Genomic DNA, 14,936 nt, shown 5'->3' with positions numbered 1-14,936 from the left:
CCTGATAAAGCTGACAGATATACTTCTCTATCAGCTATTAGTGAACTTGATGGGTATTAACAACATTTGATAGTTCTGTAGTCACAAATAGTACATTTTTCCAGCTTTTTAAAAAAATAAATGAATTAATTTTATTAAATATTAGCTTGGCCCTCTGGATAGCCTACTGATGTTACCATCATGTCTTTGCACAGGTCTGTATACCAGTTGGGCAGACAATTCAACAGCAATTCCATAGCCATCTGGAAAGCAATCATAAAGCTTTACATATTGAATGTACAATATAACCTTTTTCTAGATTTATAGTGCTAGATTTATAGCATATGCAAAATAACAGCCTGCATGAAATTAGCTGCTGACAAAGTTCCTTGCAAATCAATTCCTGCTGATGTGTGCAATGTTCGGAAAAGCAATATGGTTTGTTATTTACACTTACGAAATGTTTAACAATGTTAATATCATGCAGAGATTATGCAAAAATCAACTGGCTAGGTTTTATAATGCCATGCCTCTGACATTTAATATGTTCATTATAATTGTTTTTGGAGTCCTTGCTGATTTTTCTTCATTTTTGGTTTACTTTTTAAAAAAATTTTGATTTGGAGCTGTGAAATGGGAACTGTGAGCTAAAGATGGTTTGGATTGTGGGTAATATTTGTGTTAAAAGGAAAAAAGATCAAACAAGCTTCAGTTTATTCATGATGACAGGCCTGAAAGTTCATTTAGGTTGGTTGCTGATTAAAAGGTTCTGTAGGCATTCAGTCACCAGGTAGAGTATCATGTTTAAACAGACAGCAAAATTTGGCCATTGACAAGGTCAGTACCTGGGAATTAGTTCCAGCAAGTCAGGAAAAGACCTAATGTTCTAGCAGATAGCAAATGCTGATTGGTAACTGGGACCTTGTGGAGGTGATAATCAGTCTTGATCTGTCAGAGTTTGTATTAGGTTTTGGACAGTGTTTTCTGTGGAAAAGGAACCTGTCTGATGATATTGCAGCATGAAGATCTGAAATCTCCCTGCCTAGCCTCCCATGATCAGCTCTTGGAATTTCAGAGAACAGAAAACTAAGTTATAATTATTACTGTCTTTATGTGATGGAACTGTAAAGATGACCCTGATTGACATCTTCAGAAAATCAGCCAAGAAACTACCATCTATGTCTGTAGGACAATACATTTAAAAAACGCTTAACTAACCTGTTAAACATAATTCATTATATTAAGGGTCATCACATGTTATAGAAACAATGTAGAAACATGCCATTCAGTCCATCAAGGCTACACTGACCCTCTGAAAAGCATCCCACCCAGACCGACTCCCTTATCTCTGTAACCCTGCATTTTCCATGGCCTATCTATCTCGTCTGCACATCTTTGGACTGTGGGAGGAAACCACAGATACAGGGAGAATGTGGAAACTCCACAGACATTTTCCCAAGGCTGGAATTAAACCTGGGTCCCTGCTGCTGTGAGGCAGCAATGCTAACTACTGAGCCACCGTGTCAGCCATCTAAAAGTGAAAATGCTAAGGCCATTGACAACAAGCCAAAATGCCCAAATCTTTCTTATCTGCTGTGTACCCAAAGAGATTTAAACACATTGAAACACAACTCAAGGATAGGACTTTATTCCTTGGAATGTAGGAGAATGAGGGGCGACTTCATTGAGGTATAATAAAATCATGAGGGCCATAGATAGGATGAATGCATACGTTTTTTTTAACCCATGGTTGTGGAATTGAAAACTAGAGGGCATAGGTTTAAGGTAGGAGGGGATAGATTTAAGAAGGACCTGAGGAGCAACTTCTTCATGCAGATAGTGGTGCATATATGGAATAGGTACATGGACGGGAAGGATTTAGAGGGATATGGGCCAAATGTGGGCAATTGAAACCAGCTTGGTGGGCACCATGGTTGGCATGGACCAGTTTGGGCCAATGGGCCTGTTTCCATGCTATATTACTCTATGACTCTAAGTTGAATCAAGGTGCCTATACATAGTGGACACCCAACACAGATTTGGGCTGGGGAACCTCTTGACCTGTAGTCACATGCTCTACCACTGAGCTATACTCTATTTCATAAAGCTGGGTAGAAGTGTTCAATTGTTCATTTTCTTTTATTTGTCTCTTGGCAGTGTGTTTGTTTGTTTGTCTGTCTTTTGTGTGAATGGGTCTAAAAAGAAGGGCTTTTGTGTTTAGAGCAAAGACCAATGAATTACTTCAGGAACAAAAACAAAGTTGCTGGAAAAGCTCAGCAGGTCTGGCAGCATCTGTGAAGGAAAAAATAGAGTTAATGTTTCAGGTCCGGTGACCCTTCCGTAGAACTGATACAGGCTGGGAAAATATCAGTTTATATGCAGAAAATTGGGAGGTGGGTGGCATAGGGATTTTTTCAGAAAATTGGGAGGTGGCTTCGTTGTTTAATTTTGCTCTCCAGAAGCATTTATATTTTTAATAAATTTTTAAATCATTTGTTTAATCTACAAACCTGTGTCGAGAATTGATTATTCACAAATTCTGGGATTGGTTAGTTAAAAGTCTAGTTAGGAATCACTAGAGTCAATTTCTTAAGGTTCTGTTTTTAATGTGTTGAATTCAGAGGTTAACAGCTGAATTAGTTCAGCCGTCGGTCTCCATGTCATACATTACTCACCGACTGCAAATTTATTTTTACTTTCCAAATATCATGCTCAGGTTATTCAAATTTTTTGGAAGGTTTTACCTTCCTTTTTGTATTTTGCTTCCTTTCATTATTTATTGGTAAATATTGCATTGTAAAAGATTAAAAAGTAATCAAGCCATGTTTCAACTGCTAATTTACTTTTTCCCAAATGTGACTTAACACAATTTGGGCTAATTGTTCCAGAGACTTGACTGTGGGAAATTTAGTATGGCCAGATGGGAATGCTGATTTCCACTTCAGCAATCAAGTGACCCAGAACAAATTCTTGGGATCCAGACACTTAAGTGCAGGGAAGTCATCATTGCCTGTTACAGCAAATAAAAGTGTGCATACCAACAAAGTGAAAGAACTCTGAACTCCAACGTGGTGCTCTGGTAAGTGACACATGAATATTTGATTGGCCAGAGGAAAGGAAAAACAAATTTTACTCTTCTTACAACACCTCTAACCTAGCTTTTTAAAAGGTGACGACTTTCAGTATAATGAAGCATATTTAACATACCTTTCTTTACTCTAAGCACGAACATTTATTGAAGGGAAGTGAGCAGGTAAAACCCAACAGAATACATTTCTGTTCAAAACTAGTTTCAAGTTAGATTGTAGCTTGTAGCAATATATATTGCGGTTGATGGTGCAGGAAATCCGCTCTCCTGGTAAATATATGTGACATTTAGTTTAGTTGAATTGGCTTGTGGTCCAGGGTTCTGCACAATGGATAAATGGTTATCCTTATTTCTCCTCGGTAATACGTGCCCTGTAATAATTTCATTTCACCCAACGGTGACTGCTGCTTGACTCTGGTAAGTTGCTGTTCATTTTTTTACTTGCATATGTATCTATAAAATTGTTTGAAGCATATCTCTCACTCGTATAGACTATTCCATCCTTTCTTCAAAGTCTCTTTTACATGAATGCTGATGCCACTGTTACATTATGCTGTACATTAGCATGTTATTATCATGTCACTTACGCTACACCCTTCCATCTTGATGATCTTTTCTCAGGAAATATAGGATTAAGTATCATTTCTTCCCTTATAGTGCCCTGGTGACCTCCTTGTGTCCATAAATGGCAAATTGAGAGTTCACTCCAGCTTGGAAGGATCCACTGGCATTGAAGTTACTGAGACAGTTATCTCCACTGTTACGAAAGGAACTTTCCAGCACTGGTATGAGGCCCCACAGTAGTGACGATGTCCTTTGTGAAGAGTAGCATCCTCAGGCACTTTTCCCAACTCATGGCTATGTAGAAGTGGTGTTTCTTGTAGCATACCCTTTCCGGCTAGACGCCTTGCAAGACAGCCCTCCTTCTCTTTCCAAGGCTTTTCCTTGCTGCTTCCTCTCGCTGTGTTCTGTTCATGTTGGAGGTTAAGTGATACTGTAGCAAATAACACAATAACGATGCAAGATATTGATCTTGCCTTCTTCACTGAGGTAAGCAAAACATCCAAACCGCTCTGACAAATCACTGTGGTATGTACTTTTGATAAGGCAAAGTTATGAAAGTCAAAAGCACCCTGCCTGTAACTGGTGAGTGTTCCCTTTCATAGCTCCAACAAAGGATCACCTGGTTTAAGAAATTAACTTGTTATTTCAGGAGCAATTAACAAAGACACTGCACATGCAATGAACAAATTTAATCTTCTGACAATTCAACAGCCTATCAGAGTCAGGATTAGGGCTCTGCTTGTGCAGTGTACGTGTCCCTACAACTGAACCAGGCATCCTGGGTTCAAATCCAATTTCCTCCACAGGTGTGTAATAACACTTCTAAGTTGATTTCAAAAAATATTTTTTTAAGTCTCAGCCCATCATATCCGTAGCCATTCAATGTCTTCTTGCACACCTGCATCATTCCAAATCAGAAATGTCACGCAGGAAGTGACCAGCATTCAGAGCAAAGAAACCTGAAATAGGCCTTAAAGGCATTAAGATATTAAATTTCATGTGTGACACAGCTCATCTCAAACTCATGAATGGGGATTTTCTTAAGTCTATGCCTAGCCCCACTGCTTCACAGGGAAATTGGCTCCATTTTCTTTCTGTTAATTTCATATTATTCTTCTCAGGGTTTTAAAAAATTCTCTAATGGGACATGGGTTTTACTGGCTGACCTGCTTTTATTGACCATCCCTAGCTGCCCTTAAGAAAGTGGTGGTGAGTTGCCTTCTTGAAGCCCTGCAGACCATGTCTCTGACACTCATTTTTCATATTTTAGGAATATTAAAAGTAACTGAAAAAAACAACCAGAGCAAAATTTTACCAAAAAGTTGAGACATTTTTAAAGACAAGTTTTAATGGCATGCTAAATCACGATACAGTTACTGAAAATCAACATGTCAGAGGCCAGTGACTAGTGCACTCAGAGGACTGAGAAGGATTTTTTAAAACATGTGGTTAGCTTCAAATTACTAATGCAACTATACCACAGTGACAAAAAGTCTTCACATCACCTATATAAATCGTTGACAAAGTAGACAAATTGAGTGAATGAACGGTAAATGTGCATAGTTTATTGAACAAACCTGATAAAATGGATCCCTCATTATTAATCTCAGACAGATTAACACCCGGAGAAAATTAGCAGGTGGAACTCTGTCCACCCATTGCCTGTAATAGAAAAGATATCACACCAAGTTATAAATTAAACTGTCATTACTGTTAACATCTCTTTTTCAATGTTCAATGCTAATTTCTAAATTAGCTACTAGTGCATAACAGATATCTTACCATCTGCTATTCAATACCAAGCATTCTCTTTACCCACTCAGTAGTTTATGAAACTCCAAACAAAGATTTAATGCAATATATAATTCACATTTATGACGTTAACCTACAATGAGCGTAGTTCAGAACCTATATTGCCTTTGTTGTGTGATTAGACAGTTTTGATTGGTCAGTGTATGGGTTGCATGTGTGGGTGGGTATACTTGGTGGACAGTACCTAGCACACAGAGACAAGTGGTGAACTGCAACACCTGACACACAAGTGACTACCAAATGGTTGGGGAGACCAGCGGAAATGATGGTCGACTTAGAAAAATAAAATGTAAGGGAGCCCTGGCTAAAGAGATTATTTCTTTAAGAAATGGGATGGGATTAATGGACAGGATGGAGATAGGAATGGGATAAGAGTCACAGAATTGTATGGGAAGGAATGGATGACATGATGGAATTGAGCAAATGTGGCAAGATGTGTCAAATATTATTCAAAAGTTAATCTATGAAGAAATGAAACTCTCCAGGAAAAAAATGTTTCAGAAATGCTGTCAGGTGCATTAATGGAATGTATCAGTGCTCATTATATAGACAAAGAACCTTATAATAGTCTATACACTTCAGAGTTTGTGGCAACTTCCAGCACCGCATCCAGTCCCTAGAAGATTTGTAATTACGAGGACAAGGGATGTTCCAAACATGCTCACTATGACTTGTAGGATAATAAAATGTGAGGCTGGATGAACACAGCAGGCCAAGCAGCATCTCAGGAGCACAAAAGCTGACGTTTCGGGCCTAGACCCTTCATCAGAGAGCTATCTATGACTTGTGTTTTTTTAGGATGCAGCACGCACAGGAATGGTGAGAAGACCTGTAAAGGTTGGTTATTGAATCTTCCATTATAACCATAAGGAGTCGAGGGGCTTCAGTGAGGGGAGGAGGCAGAAAGCAATAACGTGGGATGTGGCTGAAGCATAGAGCAGGAATATGGCTTATCTAACCTAAGTCAGTGGATCAGGTGGATCTAAGACTTCAGAAAGACAGGTGAATAACAATTTCAGCACAATTTGCTTCACGCAGCATTTCTTAGGTCAAAACACCTTAAAGTTCTACTTATTCCTCTCTCTGTAGACTGTTCACATGCCTATCTGAGCAGTCATCAGTTGCAATAACCCTAGGTCTACAAATCCATCCTCGCAGTCACCATACAACAAATGCTGTTCTTCACTCTTCTGAATACAAGCCATTCGTAACACTCCCGCCTCCATGCTTTCTCTCCTTACAGAAGAAAATGCACATTGGCAAAAGTTGGAGGGAAGGGTTGTGGAAGCACAGAGCATCATAATGAGGCTTAGATAATGAGTTGGGAATTTGGTACAGGTGAGAATTTGATGCAAAGGACGAAAAAGGAGGACACCAAATAATGCGCAAGAAATAAAGGGGAGCTCAGGGTTCAATAAGATGGAGGAACTGAAACAAATCTGCGTTAGCAAAGAAATGATGTTGGAGAAATTGATAGGATTAAAAACTGATAATCCACATTCCAGAGAACTTAAGGAAGTGACCCTAGAAATAGAAGTCATCTTCCATTCCCTTTGAAATAAAGGATAACATCACATTTGCTTCCCCTATTACCCCTGAACTTGGATGCTAGTCTTTTTTTGTGATTTATGGACAGGGACTCTCAAATTCCTCTGTTTTGTAGTTTTCTGCAATCTTTCTCCATTTAAATAATACTCAACTCCCCTATTCTTCCTGCAAACATCTTAATCTCACATTTCCCATGTTATATTCAATTTGGCAAGTTTTTTCCAACTTAAACTGTCTATTTTCCTTCTGCAGGTTCTTTATGCTATACTTGGCCATTTGCCTTCTCACTTATTTTTGTGTTCCTCACAAGCTTAGCTGTATTGCATTCACTTTTTTCATCTAAGTCATTAATAAAATATTGTCATCCTGAAAATCCCATGCCCCTTATCCAAATTCTGACTTTTGTTAGTTAGCCAATGCATATGTACTAATTCTAAAACCATGGGTTCTTATCTTATAAAAAGCCTATTGTGTGGTACTTTATCAAATGCAATTCGAAAATCTATCTATCCTGCTTGTTATCTCGTCAAAGCAGTCAACTAAATTTGTCAGGCATGACTTCCTCTCATGAAGCCATCCTGATTCTGCTTGTCAATACTGTGTATTTTTAAATGGTCTGCTACTACATCCTGTATGATAGACTGTAACATTTTCCCAGTTACAGATGATGAGCTAATTGGCCAAGAGTTACTTGTTATTGGTCTCCTCTCCTTTTTGAATAAAGTGTTACATTGGCAGTTTTCCAATTTTGCAGAATCTAAGGATTCCTGGGACATTACCACCGATGCAGTTACTATCTCTGTAGCTATTTCCTGTAATATCCTAGGATGCATCCCATCAGGTCCAGGGGACCTATTGGTCTTTAGCCCCAGTACTTTCACTAACACTTTTTCTCTAGTGATAGTTATTCTATTTATTTCCTCTTTTCCTTGTGATACTATTAGTACCTTCTACTGTGAAATATTCATTTAACACTTCTGCTGTTTCCAAGTTTCCTATTATTTCCCCAGCCTCGTTCTCTAAGGTGCCTATTTCAACTTGACCTCTGTCCACCTTTTCATAGATTTAAAATAGTTCTTGCTGTCTGTCTTGTTATTACTTGCAAGTTTACCCTCAAATTTTACTTCATCTGTCTCATTGCTTAGTTAAAAGCTTGTTTCCCATATGACTTTTTGAAACTTCATGTTTCTTGTTGCTTCTCTGGAGAAGTTTCTGTTCAAAGCTACTTCTTTCTCAGTAACTGTTCAACTTTGAGGCTTTTCTGGTCTTCAAACTTTACTAATAATTTCCTTAAAAATAAGTTTGTTCGAATTCTTCTTTTCTCCAAATAATCTCAGGTCTGTTTCTTGATCTTCACAGCTGCTCCAAATATGTAGACAGTGTATCCTGTAACTCAAATCTTGTTTCATTGTGTAGATTGAGGCCGCACTGAGTTTGTGTTTGAGAAAGAGTGGTCATGGAGAATGTAATATCAAAAATTGTCTTTGTTTTAATTATCTTCAGGTTTAGACGTCATAGTATCAGTATTTATTATACAGCAATACTCAGTGCGGCCTCAATCTACACAATGAAATAAGATTTGAGTTACAGGATACACTGTCTACATATTTGGAGCAGCACTGCTATACATGGTAATCATGATTTGCTAGACTTATAGTTTGTTTTGGGTAAGACTCTCATGCTTGTGCTCATGTGTGCTCACACTTTCCAGTGCTCTCTCTCGTGTGCTTATTTTAAAAAGTTCTAACTCCACCCACTGTGTCATTTGCTTGAGACACCTTCATAATGTTGAGCCAGGATCCTGCAATCCCTTAACAACAGTATTTATACCGTAAATCTCTGGCTTTCTTTCATTTTTTAAAAAGTCACAGATCGTATTTGTTTCTTGTAAGTTATGTTCTGAGACATGACTTGGTAAGATAAATACCAAGTGGCACACAGGGCCAGGGGCAATAAAAAGGCAAGAACTAAAAGGCAAAAAATGAGCTGTAAGTGAAAGGCAGCAATTAAAGGCAAGGCAAAAAGGTTAAAATAAGAAGGCATATGTTGACAGAGACCAATAAACTGCAAGAACTAATGCTGCAAGAAAGAGACCACGACTATTTTAAGAAGCTTTCATCTAAGATCCTTATTATTATCATGTGCAGGATACAATCCTGGATATAGATCAGAGGTATTGGAACACTGCAATACAAGAAAATGGAAAAAAAAGGTGCAACCTTTAAATATATTACTTAAATGATTAAGTATGATTGCCACCTTTAAGTGAGCCACCAGATCGTCTGAATGTTCTTATGGGAACAACACTATCAAAAACAGAGTCAAAGAACCACAGAGATCTACTGCACAGAAAAATGCCTTTTCGCCATCGAGTTCCCACTGGTTAAAAACAAGCACATAACTTGTATTCCCATTTTCCAGCACTTTGCCCATAGCCTAGTATGTCTTGGCATCATAAGTGCACATCTAAATACTACTTAAATGTTATGAGGATTTCTGCCTCTACCATCTTTACAGGAATTCCATATTTCCAGCACCATCTGGGTGAGAAGATATTTTCTCACATTCCCCTTAAGCCTCCCACCCCTTACCTTAAATCTATTTGCCTGCTGTTTCCTCTCTTGATTCACTCAACAGCCTGCAGTAAATTTCAACTGGTCTTGGAAATTTATCTGCTTTTAAACATCCCAGATCACTCAGAACCTCCTCTCTGACTAGGCTGACTAGGCTAATTTGTATAATTATATCACAATCCTTCTTCTTGATTTCTATACCCACTGTTTCTCGCACTCTGTTTCAGTGCCTCTGTTTCAGACCCACTAGTGAGCATCAACACATTTTGAACCCTATCTAAATCCTCCACTTTCACTCACACAAATTACCACTGTTGTCCGTAATGAGTCCTATGCTTTCCCTAGTTATCCTTTTACCATTGCTGTACCTGTAAAATAATTTAGAATTTTGCTTTATTTTACCATGCCCTCTTTTTGCTCTCCTAATTCCCTTTATAAGTTTCCTCTAGCAATTCTGCGCTTCTCTAGAGCTTCTGTTGTTTTCAGCCTTTAGTAGCTGCGGTAATCCTCACTTCTTGTGTTATAAGGAGAAGCTGAATAGGCTGGGACTATTTTTTTCCCTGGTGCATAGAAGGTTGAGGGGTGACCTTTAGAGCTTAATAAAATCATGAGGGACATGTATAAGGTGAATAGCCAAGGTCTTTTCTCCAGGGTAGGGGAGTCCAAAACAAGAGGGCATAGGTTTAAGTTGAGAGGGGAATGATTTAAAAGGGACCTGAAGGGCAAGCTTTTCTCACAGAGGGTGGTGTGTAAAGGGAACGAGCTGTCAGAGGAAGTGGTACAGGCAGGTACAATTACAATATTTAAAAGACATTTGGACAGGTACATGAATAGGAAAGGTTTAGACGGATATGGGCCAAATGCAGGCAAATGCGACTAGTTTAGTTTAGGAAACCCAGTCAGTATGGATAAGTTGGGCCAAAGAGTCTGTTCCTGTATGATTCTAAGACTCTATTCAGTAGTGTTATCATCACTTAAACTCCGTCTATCAACATCCTTGGGGTTACTTTGACCAGAAATTCAACTGAACTCACAACACAAACATAGTGGCTATAAGAGCAGGTCAGAGGCAAGAATTATTGCAGCAATTATATCTCCTCTTGACTCCCCAATTTCTGTCCCCAAGCCATCTACAAAGCACAAGTCAGCAGTGTGATTGAACACTCCCCACTTGCCTGGATGGGAACAGCTTCACCAGCACTCAAAAAGCTTGACACGATCCAGGACAAAGCAGTCCGCTTGACTGGCACGACCTCCACAAACATCCACTCCATCCACCATCAATGCTCAGCAGCAGCAGCGTTTATTATCTACAAGATGCATTATGGAAATTCACCATGACAGCACCCTCCAAACTCATGACCACTTCCATCTCTGAGGACACAGATACATGGGAACATCACCACCTGCAAGTTTCCCCCAGGTGACCCACCATGTTTACTTAGAAATATATTGCCATTCCTTCACCATCGTTGGGTCAAAATTTTAGAATTGCCCCCTGAAGGGCATTGTGAATCAACCCAAAGCACATGGACTGCAGTGGTTCAAGAAGGGTAGCTCATCACCACCTTCTCAAGAACAGCTAGGGCCAGGTAATAAACACTGGCTAGCTCATGATGCCCACATCCCATGAGTGAATTTTAAAAAAAAGCATCAAGACTGCTCTGCCATTCTAGATCATGGATGAACAACTCTACAAAATCACTCTCCTGCAATATCATTTAAATTATCCATGTTCAGAAACATATCAATTTCTTGAACAAAGACTGAGCTTCCACAGTTCTCTGGGATAGAAAATTTCAGAGATTCACCATCCTCTGAATGAAGAAATTCCTCATTGCGTTCTTAAACCTGCAATTATTTCCTATGATTCCAGAATCACTAGCCAAGGAGAACGTCCATGCTAGATTCAGCCTGTTGGAAATGTATATGCGTCAATGAAATGACCTCTCGTGCTTTGAAATGCTGAAGAATATGGGCCCATTCTCCTCAATCCCTCCTGAAAGAAAAATCCCACTCTATCAGCAATTAGTCTGGTGAACTACACTCCCTCAATGGCAAGTGTGTGCTTCCTTTGATAACGAGGCTAAAATTGTGTACAGTGCTCCAGATGCAATTTCACTAAGGCTAAATACAATTGCAGCAGAATAGCCTTATTACTGTACTCAAATTCCCTTGGGATGAAGGCCAACATAACAATTGCCTGCCTTATTTATTTTTTGCACCTGCATTTTGTGACTCAACCGAGGACATTCAGGTTCCTTTCAACATTTAAGGAATCATCTGTCTTTCTGTTACTAATTACTAAAGTGGATAACCGCACTTATTCACATTATATCTCATCTTCTATGATCTTGCCCGATTGCTTAACTTGTCCAAGACTTCAGAAGCCTCCTTGCATCTTTCCTACTGAGTATTCAGTAAATTTGGAAGTATTGCAATTGCTTTCCTTATTCAAATAATTTGTATAGATTATGTATAGTGGACTTTGCATTGATGTTTGCAGCACCCCATTAGTAAACAAACAATCTATCATTCTGTGAATTACCTATTCATTCCTGCTCTTTGCTTTCTGTCTATTCACAATTTTCAATCCATCAATAAATTCCGCAAACCCATGTGCTTAAATTTATTTACAATCCTCCAGTGAAAATTCAAATGCACCAATCCACTGGTTTTTTTTAAATACATTCCACAAGTAACATCCTCAAAAACATTGTTAAGCATGGTTTTCCTTTCATAAATTTATGTTGACTCTGCCAAATTTTGCCTTTCTTTTGTTCATAATATCTTATTTTCTAATATATTATTCGTAATAGATTATAACAGTTTTCCCAGTGCTGATATAAAACTAACAGATCAATAGTTCTCCGATCTCTCATTCCCATTTTTTTAATTAACAAAGTTACATTTGTCTCTTTCAAATCAGTGGCAGCATTTCCATAATTTGTACAATTACGAAAGCTTACTCCCGATCCACTATCTCTATTCCTTTCTAGTTTACATTTATATTCTTGCTTTCTTTCCTGAACAGTTCTTTGGTCATCCTTTGATGGGTTACAAATTGCTCCTAATTCTCAGGTTTACCATTATTTCTGGCATTCTTATAAACTACGTCTTTTGATCTGATGGAATCTTTATTTGCTTCCTTAACCATGGTTAACTTAGAAAATACAGAACCCCTACAGTGTACAAACAGGCCAGTCAGCCCAACGGGTCCACAACAACCAAGCCTCTGAAGAACATCCCACCCAGACACAACCCCTGCCCTATCCCTGAATTTTCCATGGCTAACCCAACTAACCAGCACATCTTTGGACTGTGAGAGGAAAGCGGAGGACCCGGAGGAAACCCACGATGACACACGCAGAATGTGCAAAATGCACAAAAAACAGTCACCCAAGGATGGAATCAAACCCAGGTCCCTAGCACTGTGAGGCAGCAGTGCTAACTACTGAGCCTCCATGCCACACTATCCTTTAACAATCCCTTTGGGTGTTTATGCCTTGGAGGAATGGATATCTATGGTCAGTGTTTTAGTATTTCTTTAAGTACTGCCATTGCCTGTCTAGGATAAAATATTTTAGGACATTTGCTCAATCCAATACAGACAACTTGCTCATATATCTTTAAGACCCTAGTTCCAGACTACTTTCCATAACTCTTTCTCATTACACAATTCCAAATCCAAAATAGTATAATACTTAGTTGGCTCCTCAACATACTGTTCCATAAATGCATCTCAGACATTTTCCAGGAATTTATCGTCTATAGCCTTAGCGGTGACTTGGTCATACCAGTCTATATAGAAATTTATGTTGCTGTTGTTACAGTATTATCCACATTGGAGCATCTTTTATTTCCTGATTAAAGCTTCTCTACATTAGATCCTTTCTCACATAACATACTAATGTCATCCCCTATTAAAGAGTTCTACCCCACCTCCTATTCCTTTTTGTCAATGCCTCCTAAATACAGAATATCCTTGGATGTTCGGTTTCCAATCTCAGTTAACCTGTAGACATTTCTCCACAGTAGCAATTAAGTCATACTCATTTACCTCAGCTTTGCATTCAAATCATCAACCACTCTAATTCAGTGGTTCCAACGCTGCTTTTTAGCCATTTTTTTTTCAATTTTAATGTTGTGTGATGCTTGCTATTGCTTCATCTATTTACCACATCTTGCTAATGTCCATATTTGCCATGAGGAAAGTCAAAATCTAATATAATACTGCTCTTTGCTTTACAGACTAAGTAAAATGCATTTTTAAAAGTAATTGGAACAATTTAGACCACAATAATGCAGCTGGGTCCACAAAAAATATGACATTTTTCACAGTGTCCAGACCATTTGGCATTAAAACCTTATAAAACCAATAAATCATTAGTTTTTTTTTAGTTGATTAACTGAACCTATAACATACTTCACTTCCATATAAGGCAATATACTGTCGCATAATATTATAGCTGAAGTGAAAGATTTGAGTATATTTACAAGATAATTTAGTGATGAACAGGATTTATTCCTACCTGCAGGTTAGCCTCTGCTTTACAAGGGCAACGAAAATCTCCAAAAAGAGCTTGTGATGAGGATGACAACTGAACTTTCTTTCATTTTTGTAATTGACACTATTGAAGGAACAGAAAAAAAATCAATAAATTCACTAGCAATATAGTTGTTACGATACAAAACCATAATTAGTTTCATGTGTATTTATCATTTCAAACTTTATATTGATACCATTATTTTTAAAACATGCTACACAAAACTGAAAACTATATAAGTTAAACATCATTCCACTACACTAATAATGAAGCTTGACATAGAAAATAGGAATAATTTCAATTTAAAGTCCTTAGTGAGATTATAAGAGTTAATACACTTCTCAGAACTGAAGTTTGAAATATAACGTACTTTGCTTACATACTCAAAGAGCCAAATATTTATATTACTTACATGGCCTTTATTTATCACAGATTTGGTATAACGCAGAGGGATACCATTGGAATAATATGATGAGGGTAGCCACTTTTGAAAATATTTGTAGCTCTGAGAATAATTCTCTTTAAAGTAATTTAAGTCAAATAGCTCTAAATTGTGATCACCCCATTTGCTACAAACAGACTTCATAATAAATGTAGTGAAATGAACAGTTTACAGAGTACGGTGGATTCATTTTTTTTCCACTATGTTTGCTAAATATTAACTTGTTTAAACGTGTAAGGGTTAATGCTGAAGAGTACATTAAAATCTGTCTAATATGATGGTAGTCAATGGACCTGGGTGTAGAACAGCTTAGGATCTCTGGGGAATTAAATTATGATCTATTCACAGCTAAGGTAACACTTCTCAAACCAGTATAAATTGCA

General features: G+C 38.0%; 1 protein-coding gene across 2 annotated transcripts in view; it reads right to left on the bottom strand.

The window, feature by feature from the left end:
• nek10 (NIMA-related kinase 10) overlaps nucleotides 1–14,936 on the bottom strand; it is a 239,310-nt gene that overhangs the window by 166,662 nt on the left and 57,712 nt on the right. For both annotated transcript variants that reach the window (XM_048523358.2, XM_048523368.2), the window contains exons 5-6: nucleotides 14,097–14,195; nucleotides 5,209–5,293 (exon numbers count right to left, since the gene is read on the bottom strand). In XM_048523358.2, coding sequence (XP_048379315.1) covers nucleotides 5,209–5,293; nucleotides 14,097–14,195 — 184 coding nt within the window. The remainder of the gene's footprint in view (nucleotides 1–5,208; nucleotides 5,294–14,096; nucleotides 14,196–14,936) is intronic.

This window comes from Stegostoma tigrinum, chromosome 2 (assembly GCF_030684315.1).
Source record: "Stegostoma tigrinum isolate sSteTig4 chromosome 2, sSteTig4.hap1, whole genome shotgun sequence".
Classification (NCBI taxonomy): Eukaryota; Metazoa; Chordata; class Chondrichthyes; order Orectolobiformes; family Stegostomatidae; genus Stegostoma; species Stegostoma tigrinum.
Note: the sequence above shows the minus strand (reverse complement) of the source record. Positions and strands in the feature narration are given on the sequence as shown.